The sequence below is a fragment of the Zosterops lateralis genome (assembly GCF_965231275.1).
Source record: "Zosterops lateralis genome assembly, chromosome: 1".
NCBI classification, from domain to species: domain Eukaryota; kingdom Metazoa; phylum Chordata; class Aves; order Passeriformes; family Zosteropidae; genus Zosterops; species Zosterops lateralis.
The window spans coordinates 136,043,376-136,068,659 of NC_139762.1; the positions used below are offsets into that span (position 1 = coordinate 136,043,376).

A 25,284-nucleotide genomic window follows, 5' to 3' on the forward strand; every position below is an offset into this window, starting at 1 on the left:
GGAAGCACAGGTCTTACTAATATCTCTGCTTTTCTCTTTGTTTTTGCCCATGTGGGTTTTTTTGCCCCCTAAAGGTGTCTGGCTACCCTGGTTCTCATGGGATCCCAGCCATGGCAGGCAGCATTTATCCCGGGCAGGCTTCTCTCCTGGATCAAGCAGATTCCTGGAACCATCGGCCTCAGGAAATAGCAGTGTGGCAGCCAAACATGGAGGTATGAAATCTGACACATCTGTTACTGTGTTCTATACACTTCAATACACTTTTTATTATTATAAACTGTGTTACTTCTATTGTTTAGGTAGATCTGTTATAGGAAAACAGAGTTTTTCTGATGCTTTCAAAATTACCTCACTGCAGTGGGCTGGGAGTCAGGACTGAATTGTTTTTTAAACAAATTCTTCTGTGTGATGCTGGGCATGAAGTGTCACTTCACTTCACTTGAATTCTTGATGAAGTTGTTACTACTTATCTCTACTGAGTGATAGCAAATATTTGGTGTTTGTTAAGGGAAAGCTTTACTGGAACTTAGTGCTGTTCACAGAGATGGGAACACTCATGTAAAAATACCTCTTGGGAGATACCCAGCAAGGATTGAGGCTTCTTTGTAACTTACCCAGAAGAGAAAATGAAATGGTCTGAAAGACTATTCCTGAGCTGAATTCCTTCTGGGTGCTTTCCAGCCTGTCATGATTGCACTGAGCTGCTGAGGAACATCAAATTAATTCCCCCTTTAACCTTCTTTTTTTTCTGTTCTCTGCTGTTGTACACTTCTTTATTCCATTTTTTCCTTCCACAAAGATTCAGTTTGTGCAGCTTCTGTCCGTTCTGTCTTCTTCTCTAACCAGCTCTATTCCCTGTGTTCCTGATAAACATTTAACTGATTCTCTGAGATTTACCTGTTAAATACAGGGAAGTTTGTTACCAAATTTCCCTTGGCTTTTTAAAAAATACTAATTTCTGCACTATTTCCTAATGATTTCCAGACAGCATTGGAGTATGGTATGTGGAGTATTTGTAAGCTTAAGACAGGCATAAATATTTGGTCAAAAGTTCATTAAAAATGTTTTTGTGACATGCTTTACCACTCTTGGGTAAGACTGAATAGTATATTTGTTTTGATTTAGAAAAAATGTATCTTGCAGCTTTTAACAACTGGATGGTTGCATTATTGCTCAAGACCAAGAAAACAAAACTGATAAGTCTGGTTTTGTTGTCCAGCTTAAAAGAAGTGCAATACAGGAAGTGACAATGTTGCTGAAAAACAGAACAGAATCTTTCAAATCTCTTTTGGTTGCAGTGACTAAGTGCAAAGGGCAGATAAGAACTTGAGGGTTGGAAAGAGTTCCTTCCGCTGCTCTGCTTCAGTTCTTGAGGAGCTGAATAAACTCTGCTTGACTGCTGCTGAGAATTGACTTCTAAAAAGCTTTCCTTTTGTAATCTCTGAGTTCCTGCTCCTGTTCATACAAATTTTAAATTGTGAGACTGAATAAACTTGCTGTGGATTGCAGGATTCAGGCACTTTGGACATCCGAGGGATGAGCCAGGTTCTACCCACACACCTCATGGAGGAGAGGTTGATACGACAGCAGCAGGAGATGGAGGAAGATCAGCGCTGGCTGGAAAAAGAAGAACGATTCCTGGTAATTCTTTGTTTCACAGAGCTCCTTAATTCCTCCTGATTTTTGGTTTTGTATTGCAGCTGGCTAAAACTGGTCACTTCTGTGAAATGAGAAAATTTGCGGGGCACAGGGTCACCAAAAAGTGGGTTTGGAAATAAGTTTTATAATAAGTGTTCAGCCAGTGAGAACTGTATTTCAGGTATCCTGAACAGCTGTGGCTTTTGGTGAATCTCATCAGGTTGGGTGTTGGTGTGGGGGAAGTTGTGGGTTATAATTCTGTGCCCATCTGAAGGTTGCCTGTTTGTTCTTAGACAGAAGGATTTGTGTGTATTCTACCCCTAAAAAAGATGTAGACATCAGCCTTCTAAGGGCCCTGGCTGTGCTGTACCCAGTCCTGCCCTGAAGGAATAATGGCACATGTTAGTGGGAAGAAATAATGTAAGAGAGAGCTCTGTGAGGAGGGAAAAGCTCACCACGAGCAAGAAGAAGAAATCCTTGGTAATGGAATCTTCTGATATTGTTTCTCTGCAATTCCACAGTTCCTTTTTGTCAGTGCCACTGGTGTGTGTTTTTTTATATACTTCAGCTCTAGCTTCCCAGTTGTCAAAATTCAAGCTGTGTGTTACATTTCTCCTACTTGAGGCTGATGGCTACAGATGGAGTAGAATGTCACCAGGAGCCTGTGGGTGCCTGAGCCTCTCAGGACAAGAGGATAATTCACAGTGCTGTGGTGTGGGTTGTGACAGACAGCAGTCCTGTGCTTGGTCTTAGACATATTTCTAGGAATGTTTCATTTTGGAAATCTCCTGAGTTGTAGCTCCTGGTAGATGCCCCCATGGCCAGGACATGTTCTAGTTAAGATCCACGTTGTGCCTGAGCTAAGAAGTGACTTTTGATTAATGGGTGTGGAAACTGGTTTCCTTCTAAGTCCCCTTGGGAATTTGCAGTTTCCCATTGGGATGACAGCAGACAAACTTTTGTGCCCAGATTGCTTGGTCTGAAGAGAGGGAGGGGAAAGGAAAATTTCTTCTCTAATTTAGGCATTAACTTCTCCAGTCTTGTGTGGCATCAGTTGCTTGTGACCTACACAACCCAGGAGATCAGACTCATCCCACTGGTGGTTAAAACTGTAAAGATGGGCAAGAACATTTTGTGGAATCAATGTGCTTTTTGGAATGAGGCATTGGAATTGCAGGTGGTGGCAGTAGGTTGTGTGGGTGGGAACTTTCTGCAGAAAACTTTCTGATTCTTTGTATAGAATAAATGATGATTATTTGTAGCGTTTGTTGATTCAGTCTCTGGACCATTGGGATGTTTATCATCCCCTAAATTGATGTTGAGAAGGAACTTGCTGGTTTTTCTTTTATCTGTAGTACAATCATAGCATCTGTTTGGAGAGATTTGCTGCATTTCCATTTTGTCTTAGTGTCATTGTGAGAAAACACCATCTCTCTTGCATCTGTCCTGTTGAGGAATTGGAATCTCTTAGAGACTTCAGTTCCTTTTCTTTCTACATTAACATTTTGACTGTACAGACTTCAAGGTTCACCCTTGAATGCCTATTTCAAATTTTCACCCCATGTTAGGAGCAAAATGAGCTGCATGTAGCCACAGGGACCATGGCAGGATGTGTGTCAGGAGAATAATCAGTTTATAGATGGGTGTTTCTTGGAAAAGGAGTGTGGGTGAGTTTCTAGGTTTAGCCCTGAGGAAGTGAAGATGCGGAAAAGTCATTGTGGGGGAGTCACTCTTGGAAACCTTGCAGGTCTCCTGGAGAATATCCACAGTTCAGACATGAGAGTCCAAACATCTGAAAAAAAAGCGATTTATTGAGGTATTAAGACCATATAATGATGTCCAGCATAGAAATAAACCAGGTATTACACACACATGCTCCTTGGCTAGTGTCCTTTAGTGAATGACAATTAACATTTCTCTGGGAAGAAGAGCTTTCCCTATTTTCATTCCAGGTGATTTAGGGAAAAGAAATCTGGCCCTCTCTTGCCTGCTTTAGGCAGGTTTCAAATAATATTTGTCCTTTTCAGCACAGAGAACAACAGAGGAGAGACAGATTTTAATATTTAGCTTACTTAACGAAAATATTTAACTTTTGTAACCATGTGTAGTGTTTTCAATGTAAACTGTCTGCTTCCAAAAACAGCTCTATTTACCCAATCCTCAGGCTCTACAGCACATCCCGCTTGTACTACTGAGAGTTGGACTCACAGGGGAGCAACTGCAAATCATTTATTGTAAGACACTGCAACAAGATGAAAAATCCTCCGTGGGTTTCTGTTAGTACAATTTTTGTTTCCCCAGAGTAACACCAACCTGCTCATGACTTGAAATTTATTGCTGCTTCTGCAGGGAGAAAATACAGCTCATATTAGTGCAGGGACAAACAGCACTGATGCTGCTGGAAGGGACTCCCCAGATGGGGAATTCAGTTGCAGTGGCATTGAAATGGAAATGTGCTGGTCCTTGGGGAGGTTGTTATCAGTGTAAGCAGTTTGCCTGAAACTGGTCCTTGGAGAACATGAGACCAGTCAGTACTTGGAAGGATAAAAATGTTTTCAAGCTGCAGCCTCAACAGAATCCAGAATTCTGGAAATTCTACTGTAAAAAGAGAAAACAAACAGGTCTGTCCTCATGGGAAACTCCCGAATGAAAATAAATCCATTGTGTAAAAACTGAAGAATAAAGAAATGTTGGATTTTAAATTGTACCAAATACATTAATTGAAGAGTGAGGAGAGAATTGGTGGAGGGGTTGCTTTTGGGGGATCCAGGACTGACACTCCCTCCCAGCCCCTGAGAGGGAAGGAAGGCAGCACTTTAGGTCTGCCAGCTTTAATGGACAGGGATTAAAACTTGTGATGATTAAATTTTCATGCTCTGTTGATAAAAGTGCTGTGGAGATGACCATATCCAGGAAGGACAGAAATAGGTGAATTATTTTTGAGAAAGCTGAAGTGGACACCCAAAGCATTACTGCACCTAAAGCCTGATAAAGATCACCACACAACAGCCTCTGCCCAGCACACATTCAGGTGAAAGAAGAAATGGCTGCACTACAAACCATCTAGAACAATCAAAAATAGTCTCTGAATATTTTACCCTTCTCTTCTTTTAGGCCTATTTAATTGCCTTCTCCTTCCTTTGTATGGAGTTTCCAGTTTGAACCTTTCTTTCTGACTCTGCTGATGTTATGTACATTATTTTTAATCAGATAAATAAAGATATGCATGGCTGTTAGTAACTCCTCAGAAGACAGAACAGTTTTGTACTAAAAAAATTATAGTCCTTTCTGGGATAGCTTAAGAAGAAATTACTCACATATTTTCCTTATCATGCTTGGGTTCATTGGGGGTTTTTTCTGAAATTCCCACATAGTTGTGTTTTTGTCCTGTTTTGACACTGAGAACTGCAATTCAAGTCTAATTGATGTGAACTGTTGCTAAAATAAGATTCTAATTTTAAGCCTGAGAAAATCCTACCAAGACATTACAATTCAGTATGTCCTGAGAACTCCAAGGCTTACATGTTCTTTTATTAGCAAGTTACCAGAAATACTGGAAATAAAGTGGATTATGTCCCAGTTTGTCAGCATACGCATCCTGTCTGAAAATTCCTCTTGGCATTTTCAAAGATTTCAGATAGTAGGCTTATTTATTAAAAAAAAAAAATCCATTTACTTCTGAAGGACTTCATTTTTCTGCAAGATTTTAACAACATATACAGTTCTTTTTCTCTGTGATTTTTGGGAGGTCCAGAGCCATAGCAGGAACTGGAAAGATGGCAGGGTGTTCTTTGGGGCTGTGAAATGGTGTGTGAAGTACAGAGTACAGAACAGGTTTGGTGTGAGGCTGATTGTTGACCATCTACACAGATAAATAAATCAGAAAAACATCTAGTCAAATGGGAGTTGTTAGATTTTATTAGAACATTAAAATCAGTAAATATATTATTGGGACTTTTCTTAGTCATTGGATGCAAAAGTTGAACACTTTTGTTCGATGTGTTCTCGTCTACCCTGGTTGTGATGGGGCAGGGGAAAATGTTTGTGGAAGCTGAAACAATTTTATGTCCTGCTAAAGCTTATTTCTAAGGTGTAGCTGTGCAGGTCACAGGGGTGCAGCTGCTCAGGGTCCCTCAGGTTTGCCGTCACCCCTGGCTGGCACTTGGGATCTTTAGTTTAGGGTCAGGTTCTTGGAGATAGCAGAGCAGCACCACTGCCCTCCACAGCCTTGTTTGTCTGAGGGTGGGCAGCAGGACTTGGGATTTTCATTGATTTGTCAGGTTAATAATCACCATTTTTGTGAGACTTTATGAGGATTTGCAGCTTTTTCTGTGCAGCAATTCCTGGGCTGTGAGTTGTGTGCTGTCTGTGTATGGGGTGTCCTGGAGGGAACTCTGTGCTGCTGCTGGGGACTTGGGGAATGGAATTGGATGATGTGGAAGACTTTGGATGCTGGAAGGAGGCACGTTCTTAGCAAGACAAGGAGAAGAGATAGGTATTGTGTCTGCTAATTTAATTTTTTGCTTATATTACTAGGGAAAAAAGGTCCTGTTATATGGACTAGTGTGCATTTTTGTGCTTCTCTTTTTAAATACTCAATATTTCATTGTATCTGGTCTGAGGGATGTGGTCTAGATGCTCCAGGGGAATATTTTCCCTTCCCAGTGGAACAAGATGATCTTTAGGGTTCATTCCAGTCCAAACCATTCTATGGTTTAAGGTGCATTTTTTGAGTAATAAATTGCTGTGAGTGCAAAGAGCATTAAAGACCCCTGTGATAAAATAGTCTTTGGTTATTTACAAAGAGTTTGGGCCCTTCCCTGGCTAGAAATGAACATGAAATGATGGCAAATTGTGAGCATCAGTGTAATAGAAATTTAGTTTGTCATGGGCTTTATATGGATATTTAACAAGAATAGCTATGTGCTTTAGCTGAAAAATAGAATGAGAATCACTTTACCTGTCTAGTGAGGTTTCAGACATACTCATATCAAATGAGACTTTAATCAGAAAAAAAATCCTTCATTGTAATAAGGAAAGAAACTGGAGATGAGTCAGTGGCAGGTTTCATCTTGAAATCTGTCACAAATTCCTGGAATATCATTAGGAGACCACTTGCATCTGTTTCAGTTCTTCACATTTAAGATGGGGTTAAATATTTCCCTGTCTGATATGATTTGTCTGTTTTTAATCTACAAGTTCTTTCAGGCAGTGACTGTCTCTGGCTGTGCCTCACTCAGTCTGAAGAAGACTTACATCCCAGATGTAAGCCCTGACGGACTGGCAGCACAACTGGACTATTTTTAATGACAGAAGATCAATATTAGTGTGTTTGTGTAGGTTCCTTCTGCCCCGCTGGTTTTTAGGGTCATTTAGTAGGATTGGTGAGTTGGAATTATTCTTTAGCATTCCTAAAGGAAGAAGGAATCTCAAATAGCTTTAAACAAGAAAAGGATATATTTGTCCTCTGAAATCAACCCTGAAGGAACATGAGGTCAGTTTAGTGGCACTGTGTTTAGTTACACCTACATTTCTCTAAATAAAAAATGTTACTTTTCATGTTGTGTGTGACCATTTTATCCCTTGAGTTATCAGTGACTCCTCATTCAGTCTTGTAGGAGAGAGTCAGATAAATCCTGTTTTTAAGTGCCAGAATTTGTACACTGTAATTTTGCTGAGCTTGTGTCTTCAGATCAGTGTTAACCTTGGCTTCACATCCACTATTCCTTTGTCTTTCCATGTAATCAACATTGTCCTTGAAGGATAAATATAACAAACCTGGATTTGCTGGGGAAGATGAGTGGGGTTTTCCTGTGCAGGGCCAGAAGTTTGACTTAGTGGTTTTTTGTGAGTCTCTTCCAACTTTGGATATTCTGTGAGAAAAATGACTGGTTTATGTGTGGGGGGAAAAAAAAAAAATCGATGCGGTTTTATTTTTTGCTTTTAAAAACAACCAAGCCCCAGGTTCCTGTATTGTGCTTAAAACACATAAAATATAAATTTGTTTGTTGCTTGTATGGGGAGAAAAGGGCATCTGGCTGGCTTTGTTGGCTGGCTGTGTCCAAGTGGAGTGTTTAGAGAGCTCCAATAATTGGCCCCATTTGCTTGGAGAGGGAGCCAAGTACATTTAAGCCATCCTGGGGCAGGAAGCGGGAATTAGCGTGCAGCGTTTCTCATCCTGTGGTTGGAATTTTGCTGTTGGGGAAAGCAAGCTTTTTTTTTTTTTTTTTTTTTTTTTTTTTTTTTTTTTTTAAGAAAAAAAACCAAATTTTGCTGCCTTTGAGAAAACTAAAATGCCGGTTTTCCAGTGTTGTGTTAGGGCAATGGTACTTGGATATTTATTAGGGCATTTTTACTGCTGTGCTGAGGGCGGGTGGTGGAGGAGCAGCAGAGGCGCAGGGACTGGAGTGAAATGACATCTGGATTTGTCACATTGAACAGGATTTTCCTGCTTTGCACTGCCTCCAAGCTGAGGGCACATTGCTGGGTAAGCAGAGCACAGAGTGAATTGTTGGATTTTTGTTGCAGAAACCCGACATGAGGCTCTCCAGAGGCAGCATTGACCGGGAGGATGGAGGTCTCCAGGGCCCAGTAAGTGTGGGGGCAGCTTTTCCTCTCCCAGCTCTTCCTCCAGTTCCTGGTAAAACATGCTGTGCGCTGTCTTGGGTGTGGGAGATGACTTAAAGGTTTTGCTAAATGTTTCCACTGTTATTACATGGTGGTACAGCTTTCCAAGAGGCTCAGTTTCTGTGGGAACAGCAGCCACAGCAAAAGTGCTTCATGCAGCAGTTTGGGGGTTTGTTGGTTGGTTTGGGTTTTTTTTTTTTTTTTTTTTTTTTTTTTTTTTTTTTTCTCCTTGAAGTTGTTCTTGAAACAAATGTTAAAATGTTTCCACAGATATGTTACAATAATTTCCAAGCACTCGTGTTGTAGAATTGGGCCTTTTATTTAAAAATAGGAATTGTTTTCTGCAAGTTCTGTCAACAGGAAGCAGGATTAAAGTAACTTTTGCAGTTGTTTAAATATCTGAAGGGTTTTCTCACAAGGAATGTAAATGTTGCTCTTGCAGTACCCAGAAATCTGTTTGGGGTAAATGATCCACTATGAAACAATCAGAATAAGCCCCACAGCCATTCCTTTATTCCCAGAGAGCAGCTGCAGCTCGGGTATTCTTTCTTAGTGGCTTAACTCCTGTCTGTTTAACTAAAACCATCTCTTCAATTGTTTAATTACCATTGGAATCTCTGGATCATATTGTTGGAAAAGGGAGATTAGGCTGGGGACTGGTAATGACACAAACCGGGTGTTTCATCCACTGATTCTCCCCAGGAAAGTGGTGGATATTTTAAATTCACCCTCCTGTTTCACTTGGGATGCAACTGTAAACTCCTGCTTTGGCTTCAGCATTTCTTCACTTCTTAAGAATTTAGGGATTCTTCCTGCATTTGCAGCCAAGGCACAGTCATGAATGAGTGTATCAGTGACACACTGAAGCATGGTTTCTGGAGACATTCATGTCTGGAAGCTCCTAAGATATTTTTCCATTAAGTTGGAGAAGACTGTTAGTTACCATTAGGCCTTGCCTGTTGTTGCACCTTTAGATAAGAGCAAGAAAAGTGTTGCTGCATTTTGTGCTGCTTGTGAAGATGCTTTGAGATGCCCAGGAGATTTTCAGGTCATGTCAGAGGTTACAGATTCCAAACTGTTTCCAGGAGAAGTCCTGTCTGCCCAGATGGTGTGGTCCAGTATCACAACCCATTTGAAAGAGTGTGAAGAGAACACTTCATGGTCATGGACAAAAGGGTTTCAAAAGAAACTCTTAATTCATGATAACTACATTTCTAATCATGGAATTTGATCTTGTAGTTCTCAGTAGATTCAGAACATAACTCTGACATCATTTGCAGTGGGAAATGCTTAATGCTGCTGTGAGTCAATTTGAGTTTCTGACTGAGAGGATGAGAAATTGGGCAGTGATACAAATGAGAAGTGACCACCCACTTTTGGGCTGTTCCTGTTGGATCACATTCTTTTGACTTATACTTTCAATACGCAATTTTGTGGAAGTAAAAAATTCAAAAATTGTTTCAGTGGGATTTCATACTTCTGCCTCTCTCTTACTCTCTTTCTTTTCCCCTGGAGTTACCAGATTTGAAATATTTAGGTTAACAGCACAAATCAAAGGTAATGATATGACTGAATGTCTCTACTTTGTGTCCCTGTTTGTGAGGTGACCAACCTCATAGAGCAACAGACCAATGTAATTTCTGGTTCTCCTGTTGCTGTTGACATTTTTATAAAGCCCTTTTTGTGGTGCTGTGGTGAAACTGTGGTCAAGCTTTGTCAGCACGAATTCTCTGCCTGCAGTGACAAACAGCATCTCTGTAGGGATGCCACCTGTCCCTGTTTCCAAAGTCTGTACACTTCCTTTATCCACTTGAGTTCCAGATCTTTGCTCTGCCAGGCCCTTTTCTGCCCTGCTCACTTGATTTCCAGCCCTCTGGAATTGCCTGCCTCTGTGCTCTTAGAAGATTGCTCTTAAAAAGCACCTGACATCATCCATGGACTCCAAGTCCTCCAAAAGCAGATTCCCAGGGGACCTCACTATTTCCTGGAAAGCACCCACTCTGCACAGCCAAGGTTTTGCTGGAATTTTTTCTCCTACCTCCAGCAATTTGAAACTCAGCTCCTTTGTGGTCACCATGACCGAGGCAGTCACTGTTCACCACTTGGCCCATGAGTCCCTCTCTCTTTACAAACTATTCCAGAAATCACTTTTCCCAGTCAGCTTCCCTTAATACCTGCACCAAGAATTTACTTTCACAGAAATTTCCTGGACCTCTTTGTATCCACTATGATATTCCCAGTTGAATTTTGGGAAGTTAAAATCACTCCTAAGGGCCAGGGCAGTTGATGTGGAGATATTCCTTAATACTGTGCTGACCCTTGGGCTGCTCACAGAGGTGATGGAGGTTGGTGTGAGGGATGTTTGAGTGCAATTACCAGAGAAAGTCACTTCAGTCTGTTACTCAGTTCTTCCAAGTGAATAAGCAAATGGGCCTTGACTGAGAGCTTTGCAACAAAACCAAAAAGCAAACCAGCTTAGAAGTGTCACTCCCATCACAGAACCATTCAGCAGGAAGTTCTGGAGTCTCTTTGTTGTGTTGCCATTTCTCCTTCACCACCATGACCTCTACAGTTGTATCTGTGGGCACAGACTGAAAATGCCTGTTACTGCCCACCAGCTTGGAGTAAAAAGGAAGGATGGACTGTAATGTAGAGGCCAGGGCTGTTGTGAGCAGTACAAAATACATGCAAATTCTTTTATTGCCCTTTAAGTAATAGAGCTATAGTGAGGGACTGATGATGGTGAATTGGGATGTGTTTTTAACTAGTGGGAGATGTGCTGAGAGCTGTCTGCTCTTGGTGTTTGAGATTGAGATAGTGCTGATGAAAGTGCACTGCAATAACTACTTTATATGTTTATTTTATTTTATAGGCTGGTAACCAGCACATATATCAGCCTGTGGGAAAACCAGGTAAGCAGTAAATGCAGATACTGACACTTTTGAGTACTTGATTACAAGTCTTGCAGCAGCAGTAGTGAACAAAAGTTCATGGCAGTATTTCCTTACAGGCTGGATTCAGTTCCAGGTGCTTACTACACATTGATGTTTGTGTGCTGTGTGTTCAGGTTCCCCATGCAGCCCCCAGACATGCAGTCAGCAAAGCCAAAAAAGTGTTTAGATCAACAAGCAGGAAATGTCTAGAGGAAGCTGAGTCAGAGTGGGAATTCACCCAATGTGGAGTTCAGACATGTAAAACAGCATTTAGACTCCTAAATTTGGGTTTCTCTGTCTCAAAAGTGAATCACACCCAGGATTGCTGCTGTGAAGAAGTCCAGTTTCCCAGATGCACACAGCCTGTTGGGACTCAGCTGTGGTACCAGGGGCAGCACCCTCTCAGGACTGGGGTAGCTGTGCCCAGAGCAGTAGCAGTTACACCAAAAAGGAGTTTCAAGTATTTCACTAAACCACTCCTGTTCTCATAAAGGGCAGCTCCCACAGAGTGGATTTACTGCAGGACACCCAAAGATGTCCATCTCTGGCAGAGAAGGGCACATTCAGCCCGTGCAGTGCAGGCAGAGCAGAAGGCTGCAGGCACATCTGGTGCTCTAAAAACCCCATTTTTCTTTTGAGCAGATCACGCAGCTCCGCCAAAGAAGCCTCCGCGCCCCGGGGCCCCTGGGCACCTGGGCAGCGTGGCCAGCCTCAACAGCCCCGTGGACAGCTACAATGAGGGTGTCAAGGTAGGGGAAACACCCCCAGCAAAGGGAACGTGTCCAGGGCCACAGGAAATACCCCCAGCAAATCAAATGGGACTGCTCAGAGGTAGTTTGGGGTTCCTAAAGTAGAGACCGTGGAAAGCAAAGGTGACCAGACTTTATGAGTAAATAATGTTGTGGGGAAAACATGCCCTGGCAGCTCTCCAGGGGAGCGAGGAGGGAAGTCATGGTTTCCCTGGCTGTGAGTTAGTGTGCTCCTCAGCTAGAGCCTGCCCAGGTGAGCTTATTTCTAGTTTGTAGAGTGTATGAGGTGTCCCAAATGGACCCAGCTGCCTGCTCAGCAGGAAGGAGCTTGCCCAGGGATCCCAGTTACTCAGATGGTACTGAAGTCTCCTGTCCTTGGTCACAGGGGAGGTGAGACCTGTCCTGCAGTGCTCACAAAAAGCTCTTGCTGCAGCACCAGGGCTCCTCAAACTCTACCAGCTCTGGGGAGCAAGGGAAGAGGGGAAATGGGCTATCTGACCTGAGAGTGAGATACTTCCTGATGTGTTGTTTCATTTCCCAAAAATAGCAATAAAGCCAAAACTGAAACCTGACAGTGGTTTTGCAGCAGAGGTGCTGCTGCAGGGTGCTGTGTCTTGCTGTATCTACAGAACTGCTCCTGAGGATGTCAGGCACTCCCAAAATCATCCCTTGGTGTGCTGTTCCCTGCCTGTGGGACTCTGCCATGTTCCTAATCCCCAGGAAACATCCCTGACAAGCCTGTAGTAAAGAGCAGGAATCCATGGTGTGGCCACAGCAGCTGGGATGAGTGACCCTTGTTTTAGGTGATATAAGGAAATACAGAAAAAGCCCAGTTCATCTGAACATGAAATTCAGAAGCTGCCATCAGAGCAGTGTGGTCAGCACAATTTGATCCCTGCCACTGCCAGCCTGTCTCACTCCTGCTCTTGTTCTGGGATTATTGGAATGTTTAAGAATCAGTGTAAATAGCCAGCAGTGGTGAATTTGAGCAGGATTATTTATTATAAACTGATGCCAGTGCTTTACGAGCTGCCAAGCCTCAGAAAACATCAAAAAGCAGTAACAGATGTGTTACTAAACTCGGCTTCTCTGAAATTTCTTTTCTAAATGCTGATGCTGGAACATGAAAAAATGTTTTTCAAATACACCCTTTTGACAACAAACAAACCTGAGCTGTCAGAGACGTCAGTAATGACAAGCAAACAGGATTTGTGTACTAAATAGCTTTTTGAGTAGGAAAGAAGGGCTGCATTTTGGTTTTTTTCTGTCAAAATTTTCTTGAAATTGGATTGTTTTATGCTCCTTGAAGAAAACAGCCCATTAATTTTTGGCATAGCTTTGTTAATGGCTGCAGTCCTAAACTGAAGATGCTTCTAGGGTTCATTTCAGACTCCCTTTTCTGTACACCCAGTTCAGACTCCCTTTTCAGGGAGAACACAAATGAAGATGGTTGGAATTGCCAGGCTCCAGAAAACTCCTGGGTGAGACAGAGTCAGCCAGTTCCACAAAGAAACTCAGGACTTCTGCAGAGTAGAGAAACCAAGTGCTAAGAAACACAGTGTCCATAGTCTTGGAAGGTTAGGCTCTGGAGTTCCAAGGGTTGGATTTCATCTGGAATGGGTTTTTGGTAGTGCCTAACCACAGCTATGATGAGTTCCTGTGAGCAAGTCATGCACAGTTAAATGACCACGTATTTCCCATCATGACTTAACAAAAAGTTTTAGAAAGATGAATACAAAATTTTCTGAAATGCACCGAATCCTGTCCTATTTGTGCAGAGGGGTCAGCAGTGTTCCCAGGACAGGTGGTTCCCCAGGCCTTCTGCTCCACTCCCCACTCTGCTGCTCGCCAGACTGGCTTGCTCCTGTCCAGCTTTGCATGATCTGCTGCCCGTGTGTTTAGTCAGGAGGGAGCATGGGGTGCATGGCAAACGCTTCCACTGCCCACAGGGGTGCAGCAGCTGTTCTGTCACACAGGACCCAGAGCTAACACCAGTGGCTGCTGGTTCTGGTCAGGATGCTTTTTCGTTCCAGGCTTTTTAACTGGTCTCTAATTGCTACACATGTTTTGGGTTTGTTTGGTTTTATTTATTTTTTTTTTTTTTCCTGCTGAGTTTTATTAATATTGTTTTTCTTTTTTTCCCTTCTTTTGGTAAATTTCTTTAACCTCCCCCCACATTGTGCTCAACCATAGCCATGGAGGGTAAGCAGTGCGTGAGCGTGTGTGTCCGTGCCCTGTTCCAAAATGTCTTTGCATGTCACTTTGCCAAATGACTGTTTTAACTTCTCCATTGCTGAAACTGATTCGAATCACAGCCTTTCCCTGCTGATTGGGGCAATCACAGTGTTCTTTTTCCTAAGGTATTTTCTGATTAGTGCACTAGATTGAATCTCTGCAATAGCTGTTGGTACCCACTTAATGAAATGCTACAACATGAAATCGCCATGTGCTGAATCCTGCACTCCTTCCTTAGAGAACGTCTCATCCAAGCATTCCATAGTTTCCTCAGGACAGTGTATCAGGGGCTTGCAGTGAAATGTTTCTGGGGCTGGGACCAGTCCTGAGAGCCAGCAGTAACCCAGTGTAGGGAGCTGAAGCACCAGAAACCATCTCAGATCCAGGAGGAAATCAGGAAATTTTTAACTTTCTGCTCACATTGAGTTGTTGCTTGGGCATAGCTGCAGGAAACTGGGATGCTTGGTAGTTCTACAGTTCTGAGATACTGAGGACCTTACAAAGGAAGTTGGCAGTTTCCTTCATTTTAGACCTGGGATTATTTCAGTCTGTCATGGATTTAACTCCAGACATAGCCAACTTGTTGGGAGTTTTACTTGAGTAAAGACCTTAAGATTTTTAACTTACGGGTTTTTTTCTCATCTCTTGGAAGTCAACTGTCTAAAAGCATTCCATGTTTCCCACCTGTACTGGTGACACCATTTTTGTTAACCTGCTGTAGATTTTCACTAACAAAATAATAATGTCATAGAATCGTAGAGTAGTTTGGCTTGGAAGGGATCTCAAGGATGATCTCATTCCAGTTCTCCCTTTAACATATCAGTGTGTTACTGTGTGCTCTGACATTATTTTGGAGCACAAAAAGCCCTTCTGTAATGAGGGACCTGATACCTATTTGCCCTCACAGTGGAACTTGAACCACTGAGACATGTTAAATATCAGTACTCTCATTCCTCAAATTATTCCCTTCTCTGTTGAGAGCATTACACTGGAAGCTTTTCAGGGAAACAAAAAGTTGCCCAGTGTCATTTCAAGGATGATTTGAGTCAGAAGGACTAAAAGAACCCTCCTCCAGCCCCCAGAGCCGGCGGGGCTGGGCAGGGCTGTGGGGACACGGGGAATTGAGCCCTTCCCGGCTGGGAAGTGGCCAAGCCCCATCTGCTGGGGACGGGAGGTCTAGCAGCCCCTCTCTGTTGGCAGATCCAGCCGCAGGAGATCAGCCCTCCTCCCACGGCCAACCTGGACCGCTCCAATGACAAAGTCTACGAGAACGTCACGGGGCTGGTGAAGGCGGTGATAGAAATGTCCAGTAAGATCCAGCCGGCCCCACCCGAGGAGTACGTGCCCATGGTGAAGGTACGGGGGCACTGCCTGAACTCGGGGTTCATTTCTTCTCTCAGTGAGGGCTCCAAGTGCTCTGGGAGAGATTTTCTGGAGAGCTGGAAGTAGAAAAGTGTCCATGGGGTGGGTGACTTGCAGTCAGAGGAGCTTTGGATTCCATGCCCAGTGTTGTAGACAGCACCGCTTCATGCCCAACTTGCCTGTGCTCATCCAGGGCGCAGAGTGGTGTGCTGTCTTCTCCACATTTTTGCTTTTTATGAGGAAAACTTGTTATTAACCCTTTGGCATCTTGTTTTGATGGTGATAAACACAATTGCAGGTGCCTTTGGCATGTTCCAATTCTCTCCTTATCCAGATGAGCAATTAAATGTATCCACTGCCTCTTGCACTCCTAAAATTCTCTCATCCATTTCTTCCAAGCCTTTGAAGTTTATTTCTTTCATCTTTTTTTTTTTTTTTCTTAGGAGGTTGGTTTGGCACTAAGAACTTTACTGGCAACAGTAGATGAGACCCTCCCAATGCTCCCTGCAAGCACCCACAGAGAGGTACGTGGAGCTCTGCTGACCTGGGGCTCAGCCATTGCCTTCCCAGTCAGCCTCAGCCCGTTGGGACAGGTTTTGGTGCTCCCTTCTTGGCCAGGCACATTTTTGGTTCCCTGAGCAGTCTGAACTCCTGGGTTATAATTCTGCATTCAATGAATTTTATTAAAACTGCTGCAAGAACTTAGGCTTGGTATTAGTGAGGATTCTTAAACTGGATATAGTTGTCACCCATAGGAAGGTGACATAAACCCCAGTACCCCATGGCAGGGAATCATCTGGGGGTTAATTCTTAGTGCAGATGTCACCTGTCATTTGCTTGCATACAACTCACTGAACAGGTAATTGAGCAGAGCTTGGTGCAGCTGAAAGGTTGTCTGTAGTTCTGGATGGAAGAGTGATTGAGGGCTTTCAGTGAAATTCATAATTAAAACAGTCTTTCTCCAAAACCTTGAACGAGTGTGGTACTGAGAAAGCCAGAGAATGGTTCTGTAAGTGCCATCTCAGAGGTTCATGCTGACTTAGCCATGTGCTTAAGCAGCCTGTATCTCCCTTCTTGTTTTATTTTTTACAGCTACTTCTATGCCTTAGAGCTGCTTCAGTAATAAAAAGAGTGATCCTAGTAAGGACCTGAGAACCCATAACAAGCTCTTAGTGCCAAGCTGTGGTTTAAAATCCACTACTTGGGTCTTGGTGCTGTTTACCAGTGGGAGGCTCAGCAGGTGCCAAATTCCATCTGCTGCTCCACGTGGTGCTCTCAGAAACAGCCCAGCTTCAGTCAGGAATCAGGCAGGGGCTGTGGCTCTGTGGCATGGCTGTAGTGCAGCGTTTCCAACACCCCCAGGGCTGATGGGGTTGTCTCTTTGCAGATTGAGATGGCACAGAAGCTGCTGAACTCGGACCTGGCCGAGCTCATCAACAAGATGAAGCTGGCCCAGCAGTACGTCATGACCAGCCTGCAGCAGGAGTACAAGAAGCAGATGCTGACGGCTGCTCACGCCCTGGCTGTGGATGCCAAAAACCTGCTGGATGTCATTGATCAAGCCAGACTGAAAATCAGCCAGTCCAGACCGCACTAAGGGAAGAGCGTCATCAGCCTCGGAATTCTGCTTGCGACAGGATGTTCCTTCACCTTCCACCAGCAGTGAGGATTAACCCAGCGCAGTCCTGGCCTTCCAGCGCCTCTGGCTTCAGCAGACCTGACCTACAGCTGCTGGTTCTCTCATTGCAACAGTTTAACCAAGTCCTTCTGGTAGAGCCCAGCCGGGCTGGGGTTCAGAATGAGGCACTATCAGCAGATGAGGTTTGTACAGGAGCCCTCGGGCACTCAGCTGGGGCACGGGGCAGGTCACACCATCGCATGGGACACGCTTCGCACTGAGCTGCCACCATTGAGCTGCTGCCCACTGGGTCATGGGCTCAGAGCCACAACTGTTGGAGCAGCAGATGGGAGAAAAGCTGTTGTGAAGAATTCGGGGAAACCTCAGGGCTGAGAATTCTTGCCCACAGTATATGAACTATCCAGACTGGAATTTTTTTTTTATTAGAACACTTACGTCGCAATATGCTAATCACAATTTACAGAGAAAGAATAAAAATCTATATTTTCAAGACTTCAGCCATTTCAAGACAAACTAAAGCCCTCTTCATCTTCCTGCCTTTTACTTTTACGTGGCTGTGTGAAGCATTTGTTTGGAACTAGCTGTAGGACACAACCCAACACTTGTCTTTTTCACCAGGATAACGTGCCAGTTCTTTTGTAGCAATGTTGTTTTCCTTGGAAGTGAAAATGCTGCTTTGTACCAGAGCAACTCAGAGCTGCATTTAGAGATCTGTAACCATTCATGTCCCCCATTTTTATATAATTTATAAAGACAGATTAAAGCCATGACAACTATTTTAAACCCACTGTAGTTAACTAACCCATCCTTTTGTCTATCTTGCCTGGGAGGACTTACAGTAGAGCAGTGTAATTAGATTTTCCTTGGTTTTCCAGTTATGCCATCTGTTCTGTTAAAATAAAAACCACACTCCCTTTTTGCTGTTGAGGGATATAAATTATTCTCAGGAAGAATATAATGAACTGTACAGTTACTTTGACCTATTAAAAAGGTGTTACCAGTGAAACTCTGACTCGTATTATTTCATGTGTGTGCACTGCAGAAGAATTGTCTTTTTGAGTTGATAATACAAATACCTACGATCCTGTCATAAAGTTGTTACATAAATGTGCAGAGTGGATCAGTGTTTAGTCCAGATATGGAACAACCTCCCTCCACAGCTTTGGGGCACCCTTACACACCTGGAATTTTGGAATGCACATCTGGAACATGGCTCTGATCTTATTTAACGGCTCTGGAAGAGCCCTGATCAACTTTATTCAATTCATGCCTTTTAAGTAGTTCCTTTCCAATACACACCCACCCTTCAAACCCCTTTTCTGGCCAGGTAAATACATTGTATACCTTACACCACCTCAGCCCTTTACCTGAGAATTGCAGCCTTTTCCCCCAGGGTGAAAAACCCTCTGGCCTTGCAGTGCCACAGGTGTCAGAGCAGATGCTGCAGGCTCAGCCCTTTTCCCCATCCTGCAGCTCCACGCTCCACACATCCCCTGCTCACTGGGATTTCATTCCCCGCTCTGCCCAGAGGCTGTGGGTGCCTTCAGGAGCCTTCACTTCGGTTTGTGAAACACCAGAACACTGACAGGGGAAGTTGCCAAGCCCCAGCTGAACACTGGTGACAGCAGTTTGAAGAGCTGCAGGTACTATGGCCATCTCCACCCTCTCCCCTTCACAAACATCCACCTGGCAGACACCAGTACAAGCAGAGGTTTTTATTACAGGCTGGTACAAAACTAATTAGTCAAAAAGACCAAAGCCCATGTCATCATCAGATTCCTCTGATTCTTCCTTCTTTTCCTCTTCTTTCTTCTCTTCAGCTGGAAAAGAAATGAGACAAGATTTATTTTTTAGTTTACCAGCTCACAGAAGTCACTTGTCACAAAAGGTGTCACATGCAATGACTAACGTCAAGTATGAAGGCCTGAGCAGCCCAAGAATAGTGTTTGTACTATTAGCAAAGTGCTTTTGTGCCTTCAGATTTAATTTTTATCAAATCTGAAAAACTGTAAGAGGAGATGCTGATGCCCTGTATGATCCTGATGACATACAGGAAGAGCAGGCTCAATTCTGAGGGAACACTAATCCTGTACCCTGACTTCATGTGAACCGCCAGCCTTTCCCCAGGGAGGGCGTGCTTTGCTCGGGAACACTCATACACACACACTGCATGGCAGAAACCACAGGGAAACACCTTCTGTAACTGGCGCTTGCAAAGCTGTGGCTGCTTCAAGTATTAGATGGGGCTCTGAACAGCCTGACTGTCCCTTCCCACGGCAGGGGGTTGGATGAAGATGCCCTTTAGGACCCTCCCATGTCTCCAAGCCCTTCCCGGGCCGGACCCGGCCCCACTCACCGGGGGCGGCTCCGCCGGCGGGCGCGGCACCTCCCGCGGGAGCGGCGGCAGCCGGGGCCCCTCCGCCGCCCGCTCCCACGTTACAGATCAGGCTCCCGATGTCAATGTTCGCCAGCGCCTGCGGAGAACCAGAAGCGGCAGCGAAGTCGCGTTAACACGGGCGGGAAGCGCGGTGGGGAGCCCCACACGCCGCCCCCGCCCGGCCCGCAGCCCCTTTCTCCCACCTTGGCGAAAAGCCCCGGCCAGAAAGGCTCCACGTTCACTCCGGCTGCCTTGATGAGCGCGTTGATCTTGTCCTCCTGCAACGAGAGAGCGGCGCTCAGACCCCACCCGGCGCGGCCCCTCAGGCGGCCATGCCGCGCGGCCGCCGCCATCTTGTGCCCGCACTCACCGTCACGGTGACCTCGTCGTCGTGAAGGATGAGGGCGGAGTAGATGCAGGCGAGCTCGGAGACGGAGGCCATGGCGGGGCGCGGTGCTGGTCGCCGGGAAGTTCGGCCTTAGCTTCGTACGAAGGACTCAGCACCTTGGGCCGCCGCGGAGCGAAAGAGGCCGGGTCTGGCGGCGCGGATTTATAATGGCGCCGCGCGTTACGTCAGCCGTGACGTCACCCCGTGACAGCCGCGCATGGCAGGTGCCCGCGCGCGCTCCCTCCCCTTTTCTTAACCCCCCCGTCCCGATCCCTCACCGCCCTCACAGGGAATAATTCATCCCTAAAACCCGAAATCAGCCCCGAGCGCTGCCAGGCCCACCCGTGCTCCACATCCCCACAGCTTTTGTGTCCCTTCAGGGGTGCGGCCTCCACCGCTGCCCTGGACAGCCCGGCCAGGGCTGGAAAACTCTCCTGAGGCAGTTTTCCCAGTATCCAAACTAAACCTCCTTGGCACAGCCTGAGGGACCCAAGCCCTCCTTCCCCACACCAACTTCAGGTCTCACTGCCTCGCCAAGAGTCCATTTTCTGTACATAATAAAATGGGAAGAAAAGGTGCAGAATAATCTCTTGGTACGGAACTACGCAGCCTAATTTTTTCCAGCTGAACATGAGCAAGAATTTCTTTCCTGTGCAGTGATCAAGCAGTGAACAGATGAGGGTGCGAAGTCTCCCTTCACTGGAGATATTCCAGAACTGTCTGGACACAATCCTGTGCCTGTGCTCTGGGATGGCTCTGCTGGAGCAGGGAGGTGGCACCAGGTGACCCCGCTGTGGTCCCTTCCACCCTGACCCATTCTGTGGTTCTGGGATTCTGATGGGACTGAGCAAATTCCAGAATTTTGCTCCAAAGGCATCATCAGATTGTGAAAAATAAATGTTCTTTTTTTTTTTTTTTTTTTTTTTTTTTTTTTTTTTTGTCTTCTTGAGGGATGTGCATTTGATGAGCCTCCCCTCAGTGGCTGTGCAGATCATGGAAGGGATTTCCTAGAAGCTGTGCTAGGACACTCCTGGGGGACAGGGAGGTGACTGGGGACAGCCACGGCTTCATCAAGGGCAAGTCCTGCTTCATCTTCCCCAACAATCAACCAAGGGGCCTTCTGTGATGGAGTGACCACATGGATGGACAAGGGAAGGGCTATGGATGTCACCTGTCTGGACTTGTATAAAGCCTTTACACCAGTCCCACACAACATCCTTCTGTCTGATGGATTTTATGGATGGACTGATTGGTGGATAAGGAATTGGCTGGCTGGTCACATCCACAGCGCAGCGATTGACTCGAGGTCCAGGTGGAGATCAGTGATGTTTGACACTATTATGGTTTAAAGCCTTCATCAAAGATACGAACAGGAGGATCAAGTGCACCCTCAGCAGATTTGGAGATGACTCAAAGTGGAGTGGTGTGGCTGACATGCTTGAGGGACAGACAGGATTCCATCCAGGCTGGATGGGGCTCTCAACAACCTGGTCTAGGTGAAGACATTCCTGTGCATTGCAGTGGGGCTGGGCTATCTGACCTTCAAAGGTCCCTTCCAACCCAAACCAAATAAGCCAAATTATCAAAAATAAGCTTAAGCAAAATTATTTTTAAAAATTGCAAAAAGCTTGAAAGCTTAGAATTCTAAAATGACAAATTTCTATTACTAGCAAAGTATATCCAACAGCCTGCTTTTGTAGTGCTCCTTTATAGAAATGTCAGGATTTATTAGACCATTAGAAGTAAAAACCGAGGTAGGCAAGAGGGACTTTACCTCTTGTATCCATCCTTTCCTAAGGATCATAAATAACTGAGAATTTTACTAAACAAAGATCTAACGCCACTCACTGCTGGAGATGATAAATGCATAGTGATGTAGTGCTTAATTAATTTAATTAATTTTATCCGTATTAGTGGGGTCACCAGCTCTGAATTAAGACATTTACCTAAACTTCCTATTCAGGGCACAGGGCAATTGTCTAGATTTTTATACCTAACTCAAAGCAGGAAATAAATGCACCTTTCCTGTGGGATTAAATATCCAGGAACCTCTGTCATTGCTGGGGACTAGAGGATGGGATTTCACAGGAAATCCCTCTGTCTGTCCTTCACTCCAGGGCTGCCAAGGTCTCCTGTGCAAAAGCCCTCAGAGCTGTCCCAGTGGTCCATGAGGTGATGATCTGAAAAGCAGCAACAGAGAAATAAGATTCCTTTTCAACCAAATCAACTTGCAAATGTCGCTGGCTTGGAAGATGAGTACTGGAAGTGTGCAAGCAGTCAGCAAAATTATAGGTTTAATAGATTTGGTTTTGTAACAACCATATTTGTTCTGATATAACAGTCCTTAAGATAAAAATTATTAGAAATGCTGATGAGTGGTTAAAAAATAAAATATGAAGACCTAAAATTTAAATGTGACATTCACATAAGCTTAGGCTTTGGTTGGCAAAGATGTTAATTAAATGAGATTTGCCTGCATCCTTGCTTCATGGCTGTCTTGCTGCATCTATTGAGTGACACTGATAAAGCTGCTCTGTAGGAGCCCACAATAAAGTTCTGATGAAAACAAATCACTGTGTAAAAGAAAGCAAAACACCAAAAAACCTAATCTTCCAAACGTAAAGGTTTTGGAAGATTAGGTGTCTGATCAGGATTGCTGGATAATAAAGCTTAATTAATAAAGCTGGTTAATAAAGCAGACCAAGAGTCTAGAAATTTGCAGTCATGTGTGCTTTTCAGCTCTGATCCTGTAACTGTACTTTTACTGTAACACATCACCATCCTTTTGGAGCAGAAATCTCTGTTCTGGATGAATCTACAGCAAATAGATGGAGGGTTAAGAAAACAAACAAACCAAGAAAATAAACCCCTTATATTCTTCTGTGTGTTCTGCTATTCCAGGGTAGTGAGCTATCTCCAGGCTGGTAGGGTTTAGGATGATGATACAGCTGTGCACTACAAAGCTGCTGCAGCATCACACACGGCTGTCTTAATGATAAACAAAACCAGTAACTTGGCCATGAAACTTCCCTGAGGTGGATATTTTACACTTGGAGGATGGATGGTGAAGAGCAGTAGCAGAGATCTGGCTGGATGAGTTTGTGCATCGCCAAGGAAGATGAGAACATCAGCAAGATCTGTCATTATTGTACACAAAGCAGTGAGCCCTTAGCACCTCAGCCTGAATTAGCTGTGTGAACACTACAGAGCTGATGCCTGAGGGTTAGGACATGGCCAAGGTCACTGGTGGTCATCAAAGTGATGACCTCTTTACCAAGAAGACTTGAAGTTGATAGTTCCTTTCTCTTTCCTTCTCCTTGCTTAAATATTCTGTTGCTGTTTATAACCTTCCTGAGGTGACTCTTCTCCCCTTAAGCTGCCTCTCTCCAGCTCTCAAGGCTGCAGCTTCTCAGTGACCAAAGTGTCACCAACAGCACCAGGGCAGTGATTGTCCCCCCTGTTCTCAGGGTCACATCTCCGGTCCTGTGTTCAGATTTGGGTTCTTTACTACAAGAAGGACATTGGAGCCTGTCTGAAGAAAAGGAACAAAGCTGGGGAAGGAGCTACCTGACAGGAGGCTGAACCAGGTGGGGGGGTCAGTCTCTTCTCCCAGGTGGTAAGTGCTAGGATGAGAGGAAATGACCTCAAGTTGTGCTCAGGGAAGGTTAGAGTCATTATTAAGAAAAATTTTTGCATGGGGAGGATGGTCAAGCATTGGAACAGGTTGCCCAGAGAAGAGATTGAGCCAACAACTTTGGAGATATTTAAAAGACATGTAGATGTGGCACTTAGGAACAGGTGTTTCTTCTTGATGAACAGTCTCAGGTACAGTATTTCCTTCTTTTATCTTCTTTTTGGAAAGTCCTTTTTGTTCCTGGTTGGGGTTTTTTGGGTTTTTTGTGTTTTTTTTCCCTTGTAAGCAAGTCATTACAATGAAGAACAAAACTCTGGTACTTCTTAAAACTGTAATAACCAGTGTGTGTAACACATCCCCAATAGGTGGTGCTGCATCTTTTCTATCAAGTTGAACTGTTGCATTGTTGACCCTGATCACCTGGAAAAGTTGTCTTTTTGAGTGAACTGAAGTTAGTAATCTAATGATAATTAGTTGTTTTGGTGGTGTTTTTTTTTTTTTTTTTTTTTTTTTTTAATAAATTATTATTGCAATTCGTTTGACAAAAGAAATCAAATGCAGCTTTGTAGCTTGGTAGTTGGGACAGTAATCTGATTATAAAAAGACAAAAATCAGGTTTTGGTCCCTCTACCATGGGAGAGGTTTAATTGTAGTTAAATATTTAATTGTTAAAATAACAAACAGTTCCTGAGCTGGGGACCAGAACCCTCAAAGTCTTTGTAAAATGTGAACACATTAGGGCAGAGAGTCATGGACTTCTTCTCTTTGGTTCTGATTTTAAATTCTTGTGTAAAGCAGAACACAGAATATGTGACAGTTCTAATGCATGTACTCCAGGATAACATATTAAAAGTTAGGCCAGTTGAGAGATGGCAAATATAAACCTAAATCCCCTCCAAGTCAAGAATAAAATTTACATCTTTCACCTCTGAGCAAAAATTTTTGCTACTGTATCACTGTAAGCAATGATTGCCAGACATTTATAAACTCTGGAGTTTTAAGATTAATTCCACTTAAAATGGGAATGGCTGTTACTTAGGGAGATCAATGTATGTTTTCTCATCAAAAGAAAAGTTGTACCATTTGTCACTGCCTATTTGTATATAAAATATTTTCCCTGGATTGCTGCTGCTGCTGCTATAAATTATTTTTAAATGCTGCTCCTAAATACCATCTTTGCTTCCAGAATTATTAGAACATGCTTTTTTCCCCCTAAAATTAATAATTTCTTCTGTGACAGATGTCAGTTCTGGGAAATATCATCTTGGAATCCAGCAGTTAAGACAGGTATTGTGCCCAAAAATCACTTTTTTTTTTTTCTTTAGAAAACCCTAATTTTAAGTGTTTAAGCAGCTGTATTATCCTACCATATAATTGTTAATACAGCATATAAAGATGATGCATAAAAGAATGCTGTTACAGAGCTTTCAAACCTCTCTTTCAGAACAAACCTTTTCAAGAATTGAGGCCTTTTTGGGGGTGAAATAGCCCAGTAAGACATAATTAGGTTTCACTGTGCTCCAAAACAGCAGTTGTCAGTGACAGAAAGCATTGGAAATAAAGCAAGTGACATGGCCCAAACTGAGTGTGTGAACAGAGGTAGAAGAGAGCTGGAACTCTCTTTCCTCAGATGCACAGAAATGCTGCTGGGAGTGCTCAGTACCATGAAAATACACCTGAGGGACAGCAGCACTTCCACATG

The 25,284-nt window shown here is 44.0% G+C and overlaps 2 protein-coding genes across 10 annotated transcripts in view; one reads left to right on the plus strand and one right to left on the minus strand.

The window, feature by feature from the left end:
* The window catches only part of PTK2 (protein tyrosine kinase 2), a 190,405-nt gene extending 172,216 nt beyond the window's left edge, over window positions 1–18,189 (plus strand). For all 9 annotated transcript variants that reach the window (XM_083873480.1, XM_083873477.1, XM_083873478.1 and 6 more), the window contains 8 exons: window positions 75–212; window positions 1,510–1,641; window positions 8,167–8,229; window positions 11,138–11,177; window positions 11,841–11,947; window positions 15,383–15,538; window positions 15,988–16,068; window positions 16,932–18,189. In XM_083873480.1, coding sequence (XP_083729606.1) covers window positions 75–212; window positions 1,510–1,641; window positions 8,167–8,229; window positions 11,138–11,177; window positions 11,841–11,947; window positions 15,383–15,538; window positions 15,988–16,068; window positions 16,932–17,141 — 927 coding nt within the window. In that variant the 3' untranslated portion in view covers window positions 17,142–18,189. The remainder of the gene's footprint in view (window positions 1–74; window positions 213–1,509; window positions 1,642–8,166; window positions 8,230–11,137; window positions 11,178–11,840; window positions 11,948–15,382; window positions 15,539–15,987; window positions 16,069–16,931) is intronic.
* Window positions 18,190–18,883: 694 nt separating this feature from the next.
* RPLP1 (ribosomal protein lateral stalk subunit P1) lies at window positions 18,884–20,140 on the minus strand. Its single transcript, XM_083876505.1, has 4 exons — window positions 19,931–20,140; window positions 19,764–19,838; window positions 19,540–19,657; window positions 18,884–19,003 (listed from the first exon to the last, which is right to left on the minus strand). Exons 1-4 carry the CDS (start codon window positions 20,000–20,002, stop codon window positions 18,924–18,926), a joined length of 345 nt encoding a protein of 114 aa, XP_083732631.1. The 5' UTR covers window positions 20,003–20,140; the 3' UTR covers window positions 18,884–18,923.
* Between the last annotated feature and the right edge of the window lie 5,144 nt (window positions 20,141–25,284).